At 37.9% G+C, this 15,639-nt stretch overlaps 1 protein-coding gene across 2 annotated transcripts in view; it reads left to right on the forward strand.

The window, feature by feature from the left end:
* Window positions 1-15,412, forward strand: part of LOC116611653 (semaphorin-3B) — a 30,224-nt gene extending 14,812 nt beyond the window's left edge. The window contains exons 13-26 of one of the 2 annotated variants that reach the window (XM_032372068.2): window positions 4,143-4,314; window positions 4,623-4,750; window positions 4,818-4,900; window positions 5,053-5,132; window positions 5,209-5,244; window positions 5,447-5,601; window positions 5,980-6,032; window positions 6,445-6,720; window positions 7,250-7,486; window positions 9,448-9,616; window positions 10,488-10,648; window positions 13,148-13,198; window positions 13,640-13,666; window positions 14,198-15,412. In XM_032372068.2, coding sequence (XP_032227959.2) covers window positions 4,143-4,314; window positions 4,623-4,750; window positions 4,818-4,900; window positions 5,053-5,132; window positions 5,209-5,244; window positions 5,447-5,601; window positions 5,980-6,032; window positions 6,445-6,720; window positions 7,250-7,486; window positions 9,448-9,616; window positions 10,488-10,648; window positions 13,148-13,198; window positions 13,640-13,666; window positions 14,198-14,616 — 2,047 coding nt within the window. In that variant the 3' untranslated portion in view covers window positions 14,617-15,412. The remainder of the gene's footprint in view (window positions 1-4,142; window positions 4,315-4,622; window positions 4,751-4,817; window positions 4,901-5,052; window positions 5,133-5,208; window positions 5,245-5,446; window positions 5,602-5,979; window positions 6,033-6,444; window positions 6,721-7,249; window positions 7,487-9,447; window positions 9,617-10,487; window positions 10,649-13,147; window positions 13,199-13,639; window positions 13,667-14,197) is intronic. The other variant, XM_032372069.2, reaches the window with a different exon arrangement.
* The last annotated feature ends 227 nt before the right edge of the window (window positions 15,413-15,639 follow it).

The following is a 15,639-nucleotide window of genomic DNA, read 5'->3' on the forward strand; positions in this document are numbered from 1 at the left end:
TGGTATATGTATTTACCAAACAGCAAAATGTAAACATTGTATTTGTACAAGCAACAGGAGTACGATGCTTTCACCAACTTGTGCTTCTTAAGTTCGAATTGGGAAGTTTATTGTCATTTTTATATCTTTTTCTGAAAGATAAACTTTAAAGTGTTTCTGAAGCGAAAGGAAACATAGCCTTTTTGTGTCATTTTTTTAAACCTCAAATATCAAAGGAACAACATTTCAAAGCTGTCGATCCACATAAACCCATTGGAAAAAAGTATTGCGTGAAGTAGGTGTTTTTGTCCCATCAAGTGCGACATTTTGAAGGGCTTGTGACATCACTTGCTCAGCGGGAAGAAAAGCGCGCGAAAGGAAGGCGACGGTCATGGCCACAACACAAGCCCATATGAAGTTTACTTTGCGGATTCCCGAGGCCACAAAAGCTGCAAAAATTATGGCCTAACAACTGACTTGTCGATGTTCCTTCCGCCCCTAAAATGACATGGTGCAAAAAGATTAATCTTGTGTGAAGATCGTCGAGGAAATCAGAATGTTGCACCTTTCTAACCTTAGGCAATTTGAACTGCTACTTCGGAGCCTACTGCTACTTTGAAGCTGCTACTTCTGAGCCAACGAGTTACACAAAGTTGACATTCTTGTAGCTAGGCACAGAAAAATCTATAGCGAATCTAAGAGCAATGTGGGGTTCGAACTGTGAAAGGGTTTTAAAGAGAAATAAGTCTATCAAGAAGGCAAAGTCGTTGAGAAAATGGCAAGGTATTTGTCTTGTTTTGTTCGGTTTTGATTGCTTACACGTGCGCTCAATGGATTCGCGTCATCGTTCACAAGCCATTTACTTGTTGTTCTTCTTATAATTCGTATTCAATTGACCTTTATGAATTATCTCTAGTAGAGGGTCTTAACATGACTATCAATCCTAGCTAAAGATATTTTGGTTAATTATAGAAATCTGAGCTGAAGGGTCGTTTACAGTGTTTTGGTCGATTGACAATCCGCTGTAGAGTGGAACCTACACAATCAGGTTTAGGCAAGGTGGAAATCGAACACACCAAAATAATAATCCCCTCAAAGTGTTCTGGGGCCATTAGAATAGCAAAACATGCTGATGGGGCAAAAAATTCATGATTTGATTGAACTAATAAAGCATTTTGTGGTGTTGAGAGGGGGGCACATTTTTTCATGTCTGCCTATTTTGCTAAACAGGGGGGGAAAAGTTTCCTCCCCCTTGTTCTAAGCTATAGCCCTGCTGCTAAATCAAACTGTTTTTATTATATGTCACCTTAAGAGTTAGAAGGGGAATGTGCATCTACTCAGGTGACTACACAAAGAAGTTTGTTTTTCCACTTAGGGCTACAACTAGGGGGATCAAGTGTTTCCAGGGTGGCTAGTATAAGGATTTCATGGAAAGGAGATCCAATGTCCTTTTTTATGTTTTCATACAAAATCTCAGAGATTAGGGGACCACAGCAGTCCACCCCAAGGTACACCTTAGATGGAGAAAGAAGGCTATAGAGAGTTACCTAGCCTTACCTTGCTAGTCCACCAGAATTGTATAAGCTTGCTGTCATATGCTCGGTGAAAAAGACTATATAATCCATCATGTTGACCCTCGCCCTCAACTTTTCATAGTACAGTATGCAAATAATTTCTTCTCCTGTATCTATACTATTAGCAGTAGAATGTTTTTTTAATAAAACCATTTTTGCCATTGCCCCCCTTCACAAGATTGAAGTTAGAAGCTAACAAAGTGCAACCAAGGGATAAGTTTCAAATACCCCAAAGCGCCATGTAGAGTCATCAGCAATGGTAAAAGAAAACAAGGAAGAAATGAAAATAGTGATGCAATTAAAAAAAGTATTTCTAGCTAATCAAAGACAAAATGCAGACGTCAAGGATCAAAGAAAGAACAGTCACAAAATTAAAATTTAAATGAAATAAAGCCTGAATTGACTGTTATCAGCTAGGAAATAAAAGCTTATTGTATAACAGACTAATGCACATACACTGGCTAGACACTCAAGAGTTAGTGACTATTCATGGTCACATTTGTGACTTGGTATCAAACAAGCAGCCTTCTATAAATCGGAGTCACTTTGCTTCCCAAACAGCCAAATGGTGAATAAATATTGGAATCAATAAACTTGTGGATATTCTCAATCAAGAAAATTTTGCACAAGACTATGCTAAAGAAAAGGGGTATGTATGCTGTACAGCCAATCTAAGGTTCTGAGCAACTTAAATTTGAAATGAGTGAGTAAACCTTTAATTTTACGCAATGCACAATCATGGCGAGTTTGTAATGGGCATGCCAAGTGCAATGACAGACCGCAGGGGTCATCTTGAGCCCTCTTGGCTGAGGCCATACGATTATGATGATGAAACGAGAGCGATATCACTGAAGCTTGTATATTTGGATAGTGTCTCTTTGCTTTGTATTTACTGTATTATTTGATGAAAACTAATGAAGATGAGTCCCTCACATAAACCAAGCTGATGTTGACTTGAAATTGAGTACAGACCCTGTAGCATTACTGTGCCTCTCAATGATTCTTACAAAATTAAAGTATGTAATACTCTATCTCATGGGCCCTCAAGTGCACATCAACAGAAGCCCAGCATCTGCAAAACAGCAAAAGAGAGAGTCATTATCTAAAAAAAGAACATTTTAAAAGTCAACATGATAACTCTGATGAGTATTTTTAGAAAAGAAATTATGGATCCTAACAAATTATCCAAGTCAACAGAATCCCCATTAGACCTGAACTAAATGGATCAGGTTTCACAATAACGTTTTGCTATTTGAATACAGTGCATTGTTTTTTTTATTACAAAACGGTGTAAAATACTTTATATAAGTTGTTACTTAATTAATATAACTTAATTAATATATATTAATTTTGTGAGTCCCCATTTTGACTTTTTCGAAACTAAATGGATTAGGTTTCACAATTATGTTTTGCTAGTTGAATAAATTGCATTCATTTTGTTAAATACAAAGTAGAAGGTAAATTTATGATGTGATGTATGATTTCTTCTCGGATTGCTACTGAAAACCAGCAAAAAAGTTAAGCTTCGGCGAGCGTATTATCGTATTTACTCGCATCCAGATCACAGCTCGAGTACAGAAAAATAAACTTACCAAATAAACTGACTTCTGGAAAACTGCCCTGGAAGCCGTGCTATTATCCTCTCTGATGGTAGATACAACAGATCATTTTATAATCCACTTATTTCTCCGTTTGTATCATGCAAACGACTCTCACTCGTTCAGCTTCAAGGGAATGCACTGCTCCTTTCTATCCAAATTCGCTCCTGTTGCCTGCCGAAGAGTTTTGTATGACTCTTCACTAGACTATTTGTTGTAATCAGACATTGTAAGAATATAAATGCAATAAATAGTAGGACAAACTAGTGAACTTTTTGGTCAATAATCGATTCAAAATGACTCCTTCAGCATAGTAAGCAACCGTGTGATGAAACACGGGCAGTGCCTATAATGTAATTTTGCTTTATTTTTTGTCGCACTTGTTACCGCTCTTTGAAGAATAATTGCATCATGTTGCTTGTAATCTTTTAGTTTGACTTTTCTTTTATAATATTAAGTGAAGATTGAATTTTATAATAAGCCTAAGAACAGCCTGACACGATTTTCGCTTCAGAAACACTTTAAGACAAAAACTTCTAAATCACTCATTGGCCCATACTTAGCAATACACTTTGCTCCAAAACGTATCAATTCTCTACCTATAAACCTATGCCATATTTACTCATGAATAATACACACTTTTTTCATACGAAAATGTCCTCCAAAATTGGGGCGTGTATTATACACGAAACTTCTTGTTTGTTGCTCTGCAACATGTGGTTTTGTTGTACCAAATCTAAATAAGCAACAAAGTCTGGAGAGTGTTCCATGAAGGACTCAGGCGAGAAAGAAGTAGATGTTTTTTATGTTTGTTTTAGGCGAATGTCACGATTATTCTCTAATACTTCCCATCTAGGATTTTTGTCAAATATAGTTACCTTAAAAAATCAGTGTGGGAATAATACATAAGAGTGTATTATGCATGAGTAAATACAGTAAATATTTTATTATAGAGACTGTTTTTTATGTTTTTTTCTTGGCCATTTTCTAGGAATGGGTTAGCTGGCTCTGCAGTGTGTTTGTATCCCATGAAGACCATCCAGTCAGTATTTGCCTCAAGCTTGTATCTTGAGGAAAAGACTGTAAACCAAGACCCAGTTATTAAGGGCTGGGTCACTACAGGCCTGCCGCAGGGCCTGGAAGCTACTCCTGGAAGACCTAAGGTATGGGTGTTTCTACTCTCATTTCAATATATGCATGCTTGGATACTTTTGAAAAGTGTTCTTATGAATACTCCTTCAGAAACAGTTGATAACTCAAGCATGCAAGAATATAGACCATTATTCTTTTAAAAAAACCCAGGAAATTGGTTTTACAAAAGCATCATCGTTACTACTAAAACTGGCCAAACAATCCTGTTTTTATCATCACTTGACAGACAACAAAGTATCACCAATTCAACATCATCATTTTCAGTGCAAAAACTTTGGCAGTTTTGCTGTTTATTGTATAACCTCTTCTTGCTTTTCAGTGTTCACCAGATCTGGATACAAAGCGATACAGTGTGGAGGTCTTTAAGTTTGCGAAAGAGCACCCAATTCTTTCAGATAGCATCAAACCAACTGACAAAAAGCCCTTATTCATCAAACAGGGAGTTAGGTCTGTTCAAATCCATTCCATTACTTTGACAGCTCATTGTTTTTTAACTCATGATTGGTATCTGCAGATTTACCCAGATGGTGGTTGATAAAGTCTCTATTGTTGCTGGATCCACTATCAAGACAGTCCCTGTCATGTTTTTAGGAACAGGTACGGGTAATTCTAAACAGATAACTGGTTATCTGGGGTGGTCAGATACCTGGGAATCTTTTCAACATTTCCAAGGGAATATGGGACATGATCTCAATCTTAGGTTTTCATCCTTTATATTGAGGTGTGGCTCATGTTTTCCTGCTTCTTAGATAATGGTACTGTGTACAAGGTTTTCCAAAATCCCACCTCACAGGAAGTCAGCATTCTTGAGCAGAGAGATGTGATGAAGGTAAATCTTCCCCAAATTAACTAATTTGGAATTAACTTTCGTTGTGAAAGCTACTGAAATTGTTTGTAACTTTCAGAATCAGACACCTATTTATCAGATGAAACTTTATAAGGTAACCCATAAAATATTAATAACTAGTTATTTACCCTACACAAGTCTATGATATGGTCCAATTTCTACCCAACGTCTATTCTACAGTAATTACCAGGGAGAAAGTAGAAATATTTTTTGACTTTATAGAGGTTTTATTGTTTTTAGCAAACATGTTCTTGCTTTGCCTACTTAGGCAAGTGTTGACATGCCTTCTCTGATAGGATGCAGTATTTATTGGTGGACATTCAAGTGTGATCCGAATGCCAACACATCACTGTGCCCACTACACCTCGTGCACAACATGTGTCCTGACACGTGATCCCTACTGTGGCTGGAGTGAGGACAAGTGTGTGACCAAAGGACATGCAAACACCAGGTAATTTAAGTTCCTCATCTGCTGGCCTTTTCTTTTGTCATTGAAAGTGTTATAACTTCCTGCTGTTGTTTTCCTGTTTAGCCTTTTTGCTCGTTTTTTTGTATGATAATTAATATTTTGTCTGCAGGTACTTTACATAGTTTAGTATTTCCTTCTCTTATTGGAATGATAAGATGTATAAATGATGGCAAAAATAAACAGTGCACTAAGAACTATATTCATTAAAATGCTGAACTACACTGTTGTTGATTGTAAAATTACAACTTGTAAAATTATAACTAACTGAACTGAACAGATTGGCCTTTGAGGTATGTCTCAACTCTCCTTGACAGATTGGCCCTTGTGGTATAAGACTCAACTCTCCTATTTATATTTCAGCTCATGGATTCAGGATATCAATTATGGGGATTCTGCCTCTGTATGCCCAAGTGGTACGTCTGCAAACATGCTTGCTCCTTAAGGCTCTATTTCAGTGAGCCGGAGACTGAGACCCACATACCGCAGTAAAAGGCTGGAAATTCAACATCATCATAATGATAGAAAACCTCCTTGAGTTTCGAAAATCTCATGGGGTTATGCAAGGCTCCCCTTACACTAGCCCCAGCTCTCTCATGCGGCCTTTCAAAAAGCTATCAAAACAAATTCTTGTATTCTTGGATAGAAACTCAACATAACCGCCAGCTGTTGTTCGCAGGCTACATGATTGCCATTCAATGCAATACTACAAGTATGTTCAGCCCAACGATAGCACCATTTCTTTCTACTTCACACTCTTACCAACATCCATTTGATACTGGGTCCCATTTGCCAGTGCTGACTAAGAACATGTCATTTTTACCACAGAGCCCCCAAGTTGTGCCATTGAGGTTATCAAAGAAAACCCAGGACAAGAAACAATCCTGGAGTGTAAAGCAGAGGGGATCCCTGTGCCAGAGGTAGTGGCCTGGGAGAAGGACTCAGTCAAGCTAGCTTATGATGGAAAGTACAGAATCCAGAAGACTGGGTCTCAGGGCTCTCAGAGGCTCTCCATCTCTCCATTTGGAGTGAAACACCTTGGGACATACACTTGCCAAGTTCAAAGTACTATGGGTAAAGCGGATTGTTCACTAGAGGTCAAAGGTGAGTTTTTGATGAACATAGTGCACAAAGACGGACGGGTTGTCCTTTAGGAATATGTCTGCTCACCTCATTATCAGCCGTTTCTGTAAGCTCCCATTACCTGCTCCCAACAACAGCTGGGCGATTTTTCTGACCTTTTGACCAAAGGACACCATTCCCCATTTCAAAGTTTGCAAGCTGATCTGGGCATGCATCTTGTGTCAACAAACGTGCCAATTTACATAAGTTGTGTACCGCAAACTACGTCATGGACCTGTTGTTAGTGGGGCTGAGGATAATAAGACTGCAACTCTCGATATCGGCTGGAAATAGAGCCTATGTGTGGCTGTGGCTTGGCTAGGAAATGGAGCCTGCAATACATGATGCATATTTGTGTGCAACATTTTTTCCCATTTTTGCATGAGACTAAGAAGATATTTGAGTGTAGGGCTGTACTGTCTCTCTGGTCTAGATTTAGAGCAATTCACTCTGAGTGCAATTTTGAATGAAGTCCGTCTTTTTTCTTCTAATGTTACCTTTTGTTGCCAAGGTTCCTTGCCTGCGGTTACATCTGGGTTTACCAAGCATGCACTAAAGACCTACTTCTCCTGTACCGCCAAGGGCACCCCCCTGCCTAGCATATCCATGTACAAGGTGTCAGGAGGGGTCAGCCAGCTCCTTCCTGGCAATAATGTGTCCATAGAGCAGGACATGGGGTTAAGGGCATACTATTGTGTCGCGCAGAATGCGTTTGGACCTGCTGTTGGTAGGAACTACACTATTGAAGGTTGGTAAAAACGCATTCTACCACCCCTCCTCTATCGACCACTATCAATTACTATCAATAACTATTACTATCAATCACTATCAATAACTATCAATCACTATCAATTACTATCAATAACTATTACTATCAATTACTATCAATCACTATCAATAACTATCAATCACTATCAATAACTATAAATTAATATTACTATCAATTACTATCAACCACTATAAATTACTATCAATCACTATCAATTACTATCAATAACTATAAATTACTATTACTATCAATCACTATCAATAACTAGAAATTACTATTACTATCAATTACTATCAATCACTATCAATAACTATAAATTGCTATTACTATCAATTACTATCAATCACTATCAATAACTATAAATTACTATTACTATCAATTACTATCAATAACTATAAATTACTATTACTATCAATTACTATCAATCACTATCAATAACTATAAATTACTATTACTATCAATTACTATCAATCACTATCAATAACTATAAATTACTATTACTATCAATCACTATCAATTACTATCAATAACTATAAATTACTATTAGTATCAATTACTATCAATCACTATCAATAACTATCAACCACTATAAATTACTATTACTATCAATAACTATTAATCACTATCAATAACTATAAATTACTATCACTATCAATCACTATCAATTATGAATAGACAGTGCATAAAGTATTTAAAGTAGTATTAGCAAGTAATTTAACACTTGCACGTAGCTCTACCAAATTTGTACTAGACATCCTCATCTTCAGCACTGCCCCATCCAGTTTGTCAGATATTAAAAGCAAACAAGTTTTTTTCGATGCCAGAGATTCTCGATTATGAGCGCTGGCCAGAACCTTTATTAAAATTTATTCATCTCTAAATCTCCCAGAGTGCCCTGCATGCCCTGTCATGTGACACCACAGGGAATTTTAAGATACAATTTCTGAAGTACCTGATGGCCGCACTCCTGGGGTTCACAGCCTGAAAAATATTTTGTTACCTGGCCGAGCTATGTTCGGGGATTTAATAATTTGCTTTTGTCTTTAGTTTTCAATTTCGGAGTATAAATACTAAGAAAAAAATGGAAGTTATTCAGAACTTCAATGCCACTGTCTTGGTTGTTTTTTTGTGCGCCTACACAAGCTCACTGTACCTAAGTTGAGATGTCAACAGCCAATTTGTTTGTTGTCTTGCGCGCTAAATAAAGCGTAGGTAACATGTTTGAGGCTCTTTTTGCAAGATAATCGTAATCATCTTATCCTGGGTACCAATGGCTCCAAACTTCACTTCAAAGAGCCGTGACAACAACTGATTGATTAATAACAAACTCCTGCACAAATTTTGACAGTGAGTAAATGTGTGTTTTGCGGTCAAGAAAAATCGTGATAAAAAAATTGAGCTATTTGCTTGATGGCAAATCCAATTGTTATGTGGTCGAGCTCTCATTATTTTTCTTGCCCTCTATTTGATGATCAATATGTTAAAACTGTTAAAAAAATATAACGTGGTTGGATCATATGCAAGCCTGAGTTAATGAGCAAAATATATCAACATCGTTCGATAAAGGATACTTTGAGATGAATGCACCATCTAGACAGACGGACCGTGCAAGGTCTTGCTTAGAATGTACATGCACCATGCTATAAAGAATGGTACTTTGGTTGTAATACGAGACGGGGTACACGCTTCAAGCCCGGTCCATAGTGCGCTTCAGTATGCCAACATCCTGCAAATAGCCAATTGTCAAATTACGTGCTAATACTAATTTAGACTTTTCCAGATAAGACAAAGTAAAATAAAAACAGGGATTAGAACAACAATTCTTTTGTTTTATTCAAAATAAATTGATTTTTGGAAATAGGAAAACGGTTACCACTTCAACAATGTATCAGCAAGATATTTTTTCTCTCTGTTATGAATTAGTTGCATATACTCCATAGATCGCAAGCTGAAGGTGGGGATCCGTATCACAAGTGAGACGTGGTCAAATGACCTTGGTGACATGACAAGCATCGCATACAGCACCCTAGCAGCCCAAGTGTCAAGTGCTGTGTCAACAGTCTACCATAAGTACCCAGCATTCATCAGGACTACTGAGATAACATTCCGGTAAGAGCAACTACATTCAACTCTCTTGTACTGACTAGTCACCTCTCTTGTACCAGTCACCTCTTTTGTATGGATCACCTATCTTGTACCAATCACCTCTCTTCTACTGGTCACCTCTCTTCTACTGGTCACCTCTCTTGTACTGGTCACCTCTTTTGTACCGGTCACCTCTCTTGTACCGATCACCCCTCTTCTACTGGTCACCTCTCTTGTACCGATCACCCCTCTTCTACTGGTCACCTCTCTTGTACCGATCACCTCTCTTGTACCGATCACCTCTCTTGTACCCGTCACCTCTCTTGTACCCGTCACCTCTCTTGTACCGGTCACCTGTCTTGTACCAGTCACCTGTCTTGTACCAGTCACCTCTCTTGTACCCGTCACCTCTCTTGTACCGATCACCTCTCTTGTACCCGTCACCTCTCTTGTACCGATCACCTCTCTTGTACCGATCACCTCTCTTGTACCGGTCACCTGTCTTGTACCAGTCACCTGTCTTGTACCAGTCACCTCTCTTGTACCCGTCACCTCTCTTGTACCCGTCACCTCTCTTGTACTGGTCACCTCTCTTGTACCAATCACCTCTCTTGTACTGATCACCTCTCTTCTACTGGTGACCTCTCTTGTACCAATCACCTCTCTTGTACCGATCACCTCTCTTCTACTGGTCACCTCTCTTGTACCAATCACCTCTCTTGTACCGATCACCTCTCTTCTACTGGTCACCTCTCTTGTACCGATCACCTCTCTTGTATCAATCACCTCTATTTCTAATATGTCAGATATTTCCATTTTAAGATTGAAAATGTGTTTTGCTTCCATATACTTCTTGGTGCATGTCTGACAAATCTATTAACCCATGTTAACCCAGGTCAGGTAGTGTTGTGTGCGAAATGCGACTTCAGTTTGCCACGGATCCCTTGGACAAACACCAGGAGCTACTAAGTGACCTTCAACAAGCTGTTGACGATGGAAAGTTGGTGTCCTTCACAGTGGACAGCAAACACAGGCTGTACAACTACAACACGAAAGGTGCATACATATAGTCTGCTTCTCTTTAGTGCTTTCCAGGGCTTAAAACAAAAACCTGCATATAAGCCATCCTTATGAAATGTGTGATTACAGGAAAAGAATCAGAGGGAATTGTTTATTCTGGGGAAGTGCAAACCACCAGAGAATAAAACCCCTGTTTTTTTTTTTCTTACAAACACTAGATTCTGGCAAATTTCTGAGGGAATGCACACACTAGCTTTTAGCAAATTTCTGAGGGAATGCACACACTAGATTTTAGCAAATTTCTGAGGGAATGCACTCACTAGATTTTAGCAAATTTCTGAGGGAATGCACACACTAGATTTTAGCAAATTTCTGAGGGAATGCACACACTAGATTTTAGCAAATTTCTGAGGGAATGCACACACTAGCTTTTAGCAAATTTCTGAGGGAATGCATAAACTAGATTTTGGCAAATTTCTGAGGGAATGCACACACTAGCTTTTAGCAAATTTCTGAGGGAATGCACACACTAGATTTTTAGCAAATTTCTGAGGGAATGCACACACTAGATTTTAGCAAATTTCTGAGGGAATGCACACACTAGATTTTAGCAAATTTCTGAGGGAATGCACACACTAGCTTTTAGCAAATTTCTGAGGGAATGCATAAACTAGATTTTGGCAAATTTCTGAGGGAATGCACACACTAGATTTTAGCAAATTTCTGAGGGAATGCATAAACTAGATTTTGGCAAATTTCTGAGGGAATGCAAACACTAGATTTTGGCAAATTTCTGAGGGAATGCACACACTAGATTTTAGCAAATTTCTGAGGGAATGCAAACACTAGATTTTAGCAAATTTCTTGAGGGTATACAAACTCTCATTCGGGGGGGGGGATCTTTTCTTAAAGCGGCAAGCGCACCGGTTTACTTGCTGTCAATTACGTTACAATCTCAGTGTCAGTGTCTATTGGAAGGTTCTTCAAGAATGCGACAGATGATTTACAGCTGTTTGCCTGTTATAAAAAAAGTGTAGATTCTAATAGTAGCAGACTGGTGTAATTGCGGCTTTCAAATGCTTTCAAATTCAATTGCAAGCCGCCGGCAATATGCAAATAAAATGTGCATTTCAGTAGTGAAATACATCAATTTGAATTATCCCACAATAAATACGGCTCCATTTTATTGCTAAAGCATAAAATAAACGGTGTAATGTAATCTAATCTCTACTGTTTAAATTATTTGTAAATTTAAGCAATACGTTTTTTTTTCATTATTTTGCACTTGTATGGTCTGCCGGATGATGATTATAATACTTGATGCAATCGTTTCATTTCATTCGTTTCCACACACAATTACACATTTAAACCTTTTTTTCTTGCTTTCTCCATTTCTATTACTTTACTTGATAACAATAATTTTCTTGCCGTACAATACTATACAATATTGCACACACTAGATTTTAGCAAATTTCTGAGGGAATGCAAACACTAGATTTTAGCAAATTTCTTGAGGGTATACAAACTCTCATTCGGGGGGGGGGATCTTTTCTTAAAGCGGCAAGCGCACCGGTTTACTTGCTGTCAATTACGTTACAATCTCAGTGTCAGTGTCTATTGGAAGGTTCTTCAAGAATGCGACAGATGATTTACAGCTGTTTGCCTGTTATAAAAAAAAGTGTAGATTCTAATAGTAGCAGACTGGTGTAATTGCGGCTTTCAAATGCTTTCAAATTCAATTGCAAGCCGCCGGCAATATGCAAATAAAATGTGCATTTCAGTAGTGAAATACATCAATTTGAATTATCCCACAATAAATACGGCTCCATTTTATTGCTAAAGCATAAAATAAACGGTGTAATGTAATCTAATCTCTACTGTTTAAATTATTTGTAAATTTAAGCAATACGTTTTTTTTTTCATTATTTTGCACTTGTATGGTCTGCCGGATGATGATTATTATACTTGATGCAATCGTTTCATTTCATTCGTTTCCACACACAATTACACATTTAAACCTTTTTTTCTTGCTTTCTCCATTTCTATTACTTTACTTGATAACAATAATTTTCTTGCCGTACAATACTATACAATATTACTGAACCAAATTATCTTACTTTCAAATTATCAAGTATGAGGAGTGCGCATCTAAGAATCTTAAATTTTTCGAAACATTGTATGCTTGTTCCACTTGCACTCTTTCACAAAATCAATCTTAATTAATTAATTTATTTTTATAAAACCAAGAATATGTTCTAAGAAAAGTCCCAAGTCATACTAAAGCTTGCGTTTTCTAAGAACTTATATACAAGAATTGCTTTTTCACGGGCTCAACATATTTTTCATATTTTCCCAAGATGATAGAAAGGTTACATGAAATCACCCATCTTTAACAGCTCTTAGTCACGATGAGTTCACCTTCTTCTAAGAACTTTCTTCTAAGAACTTCTGTCACACTCTCAACTCGTCCAAATTTCGCTTACGCACTTCACAGTAACCTGCATGTCTGATTGGGTGATTGGCCGTTGATTTCAGAGAACTTCAGTAAAGCATCAACAGGTCAGCCTACTTTGATCTTGTTTACAGGTAAACCCCATATTTGGACTTTTCGAAGAAAGCAACACCTCACATATTGTAAATTACTTTTTCCAGGAATACAGAAAATGCTTCTCAGTGTTACCCACAGTAATTGCCGTTATGCTTGGATGATTTGTTTACACGCGGAAACATTAAAACATGAGAGTGAGAGCGAGTGTGAAGAACAATAGCTTTTTCTTGGGGCTGTTTTCAAGATTGTCCTAAATACCTCAACAGTGTGCTCTTTTTGTTTATTGTTGTAAGTTTTTTGTTTTGATATTCTATTGTTACTTGTTTTAATCTTAATTAATGAGAAAAAATAATTTCTAAGGGATAAAATCGTAAATCCGTCTTGTGATAATCCTAATCAATCAACGTATTTAACTCTGCTGCTATTTGGTAGTACTATGGTCATCACCACTTATTTGAAAAACCTCTTGTTTCTTACAGGACCCACTGGTGGATATAGAGAGTCAGGTAAGCTAACCATGATATATTAATAGTCACCAAAAAGCCACCAAAATCCTTGTCTCACACCTTGTCAGCCTAAACCATTTGGTTGGCTTTCGCATTCCCATTGTCGCGCCTAAACCCATGGGACGGCAGTAAATTGATTGGTGTGTGGGTGGTAGGAGCCATCACATCTGCTCCCATGATAACAACTAAACTTTGCATACAAATTCAAATGTAATCCATGATAAAATTATAGATACAGATAGTTTTTTACTTAAGGTGTATTTGTATGGGTGGTTTGATGTTTGATAAAAAGACGTCTTTTCGGTGCATGTCTAACTTTGCATTCAAATTACTGTAGCACCAAAGTATGAGTGACCATGTTTCAAAAATCATCTTGAATCATGCTACTCTTTGTTTTTTTTTAAAAAAAGGTAAGAATAAACATTTTCAGTGGTATGCTACATTTATAGCTTATATTCCTTTTTCCAAAACAACTTCCTAGTCATCTCCACCAAAGGCTTATCTTTAACTCCCTATCTTTTTTACTTGCAGCCGTGGGAGTTGACAGCGGACTTTTTGTGGTCGCCGTCATGGTAGCCATTCTCATCAGCATCATTATTGGTTTCCTTCTTGGTGTAAAGTTTCACCAGCGAGCTCTTAACACGTGTGGAAAGAAGCCAGAACCTGACGACATAGATGCCACACCCTCTAACAAACACAAGAACGTCACTCACTTGAAGTACACTAAATCTCCTCCTAAACTAATCCACGAGGATGAAACAGAATATCAGGGCACACGGCAGACACTACTGCGGCGTGGACCTGATGGGGCGGAGGCAACAAAAGCAGAAGAAGAATCATCTGACATTGAGTGTGATAGTGACACTTCAACTGCGGGTAGGATAGATTATAGAGCATCTTCACCGAGCTCGCAGGGAAATGGTCGGCTCCCGACAGAGTCAGCTATTTAAAGGAGATCTGTGAAACAGAGATGCAATGCGTTGTTTTGCAGCTTGATGATGACCATGTGCCGCTGTTAAAAAGCAGCGTATGCTGCTCATCCAACAGTGCAAGTGTTGCAAAGGTGAAGGACGTGTGCAATGGAATGGAAAATATGTTGCTTTTACCAGAAGGGCAATCTGAAAAGATGGTTTCCTTTGAATAAGTAAGATATGTTGCTTATTCAGACATTGTTACAAGCTGTCTAAGAGCTTCAGGAACATGGTATAAAACTTTGGATCAATGTTGTTTCCGAAGAATCAGAAAGAATGATTCTCTCCTGCCCAGTCGTCCTTAGCGTCTTGAATCCCTCGAGACTGACACTAAGGACGGCTACGCAGCAGACTTAGAGCAAATGGTTCAACTAAATTTCTTAAATTTTATCTTCGGAAATTCTGTGTTATTATAGTATGTGACATAGAGTTAAAAGTCAATTTTAAAGACCGTTGGAGTTTTTTCACAGCAACAGTAAGTGAAACCATCAATTGAGTTACATATTATGCATTAACGTACATCCACTCTATAGCAAGCCAGCGGGATCCATCTTGTACAAACTGTTGTTTGTTTATGTGCCATACATACACATAAAAAAGTATTTTTATTTTGTGAAGAATTGTACAGAGAATAATTATGTTTTTAAGATTTTGATTAGCAATAGTTTGCTTGCAATTAAGCTTTTAATGGCTTTAGTTAATTTGCTGTAAACAGTTAGGAATAAAGATTGTGAGATGTTTAAAATCAACATGAAATAAACAATGAAGTACTTTGGCCAGCGATTTGGGAGACCACTGTTACAACATCATTCGGGAATTATTGGCTTCTTCCCTCTCCGTAACAAGGTGCCCCTAATAACGTACTGCCCCTAATAACAAGGTGCCCCTAATAACGTACTGCCCGTAATAACAAGGTGCCTTTGATAACGTACTGCCCGTAATAACGAGGTGCCCTTGATAACGTACTGCCCCTAATAACGAGGTGTCCTTATTCACGTGCTG

This window comes from Nematostella vectensis, chromosome 5, assembly GCF_932526225.1.
Source record: "Nematostella vectensis chromosome 5, jaNemVect1.1, whole genome shotgun sequence".
Taxonomy (NCBI): domain Eukaryota; kingdom Metazoa; phylum Cnidaria; class Anthozoa; order Actiniaria; family Edwardsiidae; genus Nematostella; species Nematostella vectensis.